At 58.8% G+C, this 2,500-nt stretch overlaps 1 protein-coding gene across 8 annotated transcripts in view; it reads left to right on the top strand.

The window, feature by feature from the left end:
• sash1a (SAM and SH3 domain containing 1a) overlaps window positions 1–2,500 on the top strand; it is a 188,082-nt gene that overhangs the window by 170,936 nt on the left and 14,646 nt on the right. For all 8 annotated transcript variants that reach the window (XR_004165296.2, XM_031582001.2, XM_031582000.2 and 5 more), the window contains 2 exons: window positions 770–902; window positions 1,263–1,723. Coding sequence is in view for 7 of the 8 variants with exons in the window: in XM_031582001.2 (XP_031437861.1) it covers window positions 770–902; window positions 1,263–1,723 (594 nt within the window). In the remaining variant the exon portion in view is untranslated. The remainder of the gene's footprint in view (window positions 1–769; window positions 903–1,262; window positions 1,724–2,500) is intronic.

The raw sequence follows: 2,500 nt of genomic DNA, 5'->3' as shown, positions 1-2,500 counted from the left end.
TGTGTGTGTGTGTGGTGTGTGTGTGTGTGTGTGTGTGTGTGTGTGTGTGTGTGTGTGAGAGAGAGAGAGAGAGAGTCTGTGTTGATGTGTGTGACAGAGGGAAAGTGCCTGTGTTTATGAAGGCGTCAAACTTTCTCGAATTCAGTGTTTCCATGGTGATCTGGCAAAATCAGTTGCACTTCAATCATACCATGTCTGTCTGCGTTGATGTCAGTGAAGTCATGGGTTTAACCTCCCATTTCTCTCTCTCTTTCTCTGCCTCTCTCTCTCTCCCTCTCTCTTTCTCTCTCTCTCTTTCTCTGCCTCTCTCTCTGATTATAGTGTTCAGCAGTTGTGTTAGGGCAGGCTCAAGCTCCCATTGTACATCTCACTAACTATGGCAACCCATTCTAAACACATATCCCATAATACTCAGACAGTCATCATAACCATGCCCAACCCCCATCTGTGCTCTCATCACTGGTTTGATGCCGGTCTGCCGGTCTGGTGTGTTTTTGCTGATGTGTTTGTCTGTCTGGGACTCTTGTTCTTTCTCACTCTCATCAGTCTCCTCATCAGCCTTTCCTTTTCACCCTATACTCCCCCCTCTCTCTGTCTCCCCCCCTCATCCTCTCTCCCCCCCCCCCCCCCCCCCCTCTCTGTCTCTCTCCCTCATCCTCTCCCTCTCCTCCTCTCCCCCCCCTCTCTCCCTCCCCATCTCTCTCTCCCCTCTCCACCTCTGTATCCCCCTCTGTCTCTAACGCGTGCTGTGTTGCTGTGTCTCCTGTAGTCTCGTGAGCACTCTGACGACGAACAGGAGGACTCACTGAAGTTCAAGCGGCTGCACAAGCTGGTCAACTCCACGCGCCGCGTCAGAAAGAAACTCATCAAGGTGGACGACAGCAAGCGGCACGCCTCCGACGGTACGCTGGCCCATAACTCATTCACTACTGTTTTTATCTTTTAGAATTCATTTATCCACCTCAGCACCTTTTAGGCCAAGTGGCAAGTCTATCACCGCAATAGAATTCTTAACTCGCACCTGCCAGACTGTTTTTGGCCAGTAACTTTGTTTTGTTGATCTCTATCACATAATAGGTACCGCCATGTTCTTAACTAAATGTCAGAACACCATTTACCTGCTTTATTCGTTCATTTTAATCTAAGTTTGCAGTGTTAGGGTTTCTGCATTAAATAAAATAATAAGACCACAGGGCTTGAGGGATTTGCCTGTGATAAACTCTGATGCATTGGCTTTGTTTGTCCCTCTTTGCTTCCCATAGACTCTCTGAGCCTGGAGGCATCGCCGTCGTGTGAGGACCCCTCGGCGCTGTACGCGGGTGTCCACAAGAGGCCTCCGGTCCTGGACGGGGACTCGTCCCTGTCGTCCCTGACCCAGGAGCAGCTGTCTCTGGACGGGGACTCCGACAGCCTGGCCACCTCACAGTCCTCCAGCAGCCTGGACCACTGGGGCTCCGGCGCAGGACGCAAGCTGGTCAAGACCTACAGCGGCGGGCCTGGGAGCACGGCGGGCCGACCGCACCCCAACGCCGCACACCCCCACGGGCTCATCCGGCCCCCACGCAAGCACAGCGAGGGAGGAGGGGGGAGCTCTTCGTCCTTCTCAGAGCTGGAGGGGAACGCGTCAGCGGACGGAGACCAGCAGCAGCACGCCGCTAGCGTCTCCCGCTCAGCGACAGAGGGCGAGATGAAGCGCGCACTGAGCGCGCTCACGGCGCACGGGGTGAGTAGCCGCTCGCCACACGGCCTCTACGGCCTGACCCGCTCCCGCAGGGTGTCGCCACGGCGACAGCTCATCACCCCTGACGGCGGCGGCAGCAAGCCCATCTCCACGTGGCAACAGTGCAGGCCCGACCCCAACTACGCTTACTCCACCAAGCACCTCCTCTACCACCAGCGCTCCAAAACCTCCCCCTCCCCATCCCGCTCCCCAGCCCACTCCCACTCCCACTCCCTGTCGCCCCCGCCCCGAGCCTCCACCTCCCCCCGGCCGCGTCACCCCCCCGCCCAGCAGCAGCTGTCGTCGGGCCGTGAGCTGAGGGTGGGGCCGCTGGGGTGGCGCCTGCGCGGTCGCAGCGCGGTCAGCGAGCTCAACATCACCTACGTGGTGGAGCGCAGCCTCCATGGCCACCTCAGCTGGACGCAGCTCGTGCGACCCATCGCCCTGAGCAATGCCGAGCGACGCTGCCTCCTGCTGGAGGAGGACGAGGGCGGGTGGGGCGGGCGCACCGACAGCGGCGGTGGTGGAACCTCCACCGTGGTCGCCACAGCCGACAGGAAGCTGTATGAGGCGGACAGGAAGTGGGGCGCCAGCGTGGACCGCTGCACGCGGCGGGTGCTGCTGCGCTTCCAGCAGAAGTCTGTGAGTCTGCGAGAGCAGAGCGAGCGCCGGCGTGTGCGTCGTCACCCCCTAGTGGCCTGGAGGAGAGGGCGCAGGCACTGATGCAGCGCTGCAGAACTACCAGCACTACTAACACATGTCTATCTTAACCCCCATTGG

The sequence above is a fragment of the Clupea harengus genome, chromosome 15 (genome assembly GCF_900700415.2).
Source record: "Clupea harengus chromosome 15, Ch_v2.0.2, whole genome shotgun sequence".
Lineage (NCBI taxonomy): Eukaryota > Metazoa > Chordata > Actinopteri > Clupeiformes > Clupeidae > Clupea > Clupea harengus.
Note: the sequence above shows the minus strand (reverse complement) of the source record. Positions and strands in the feature narration are given on the sequence as shown.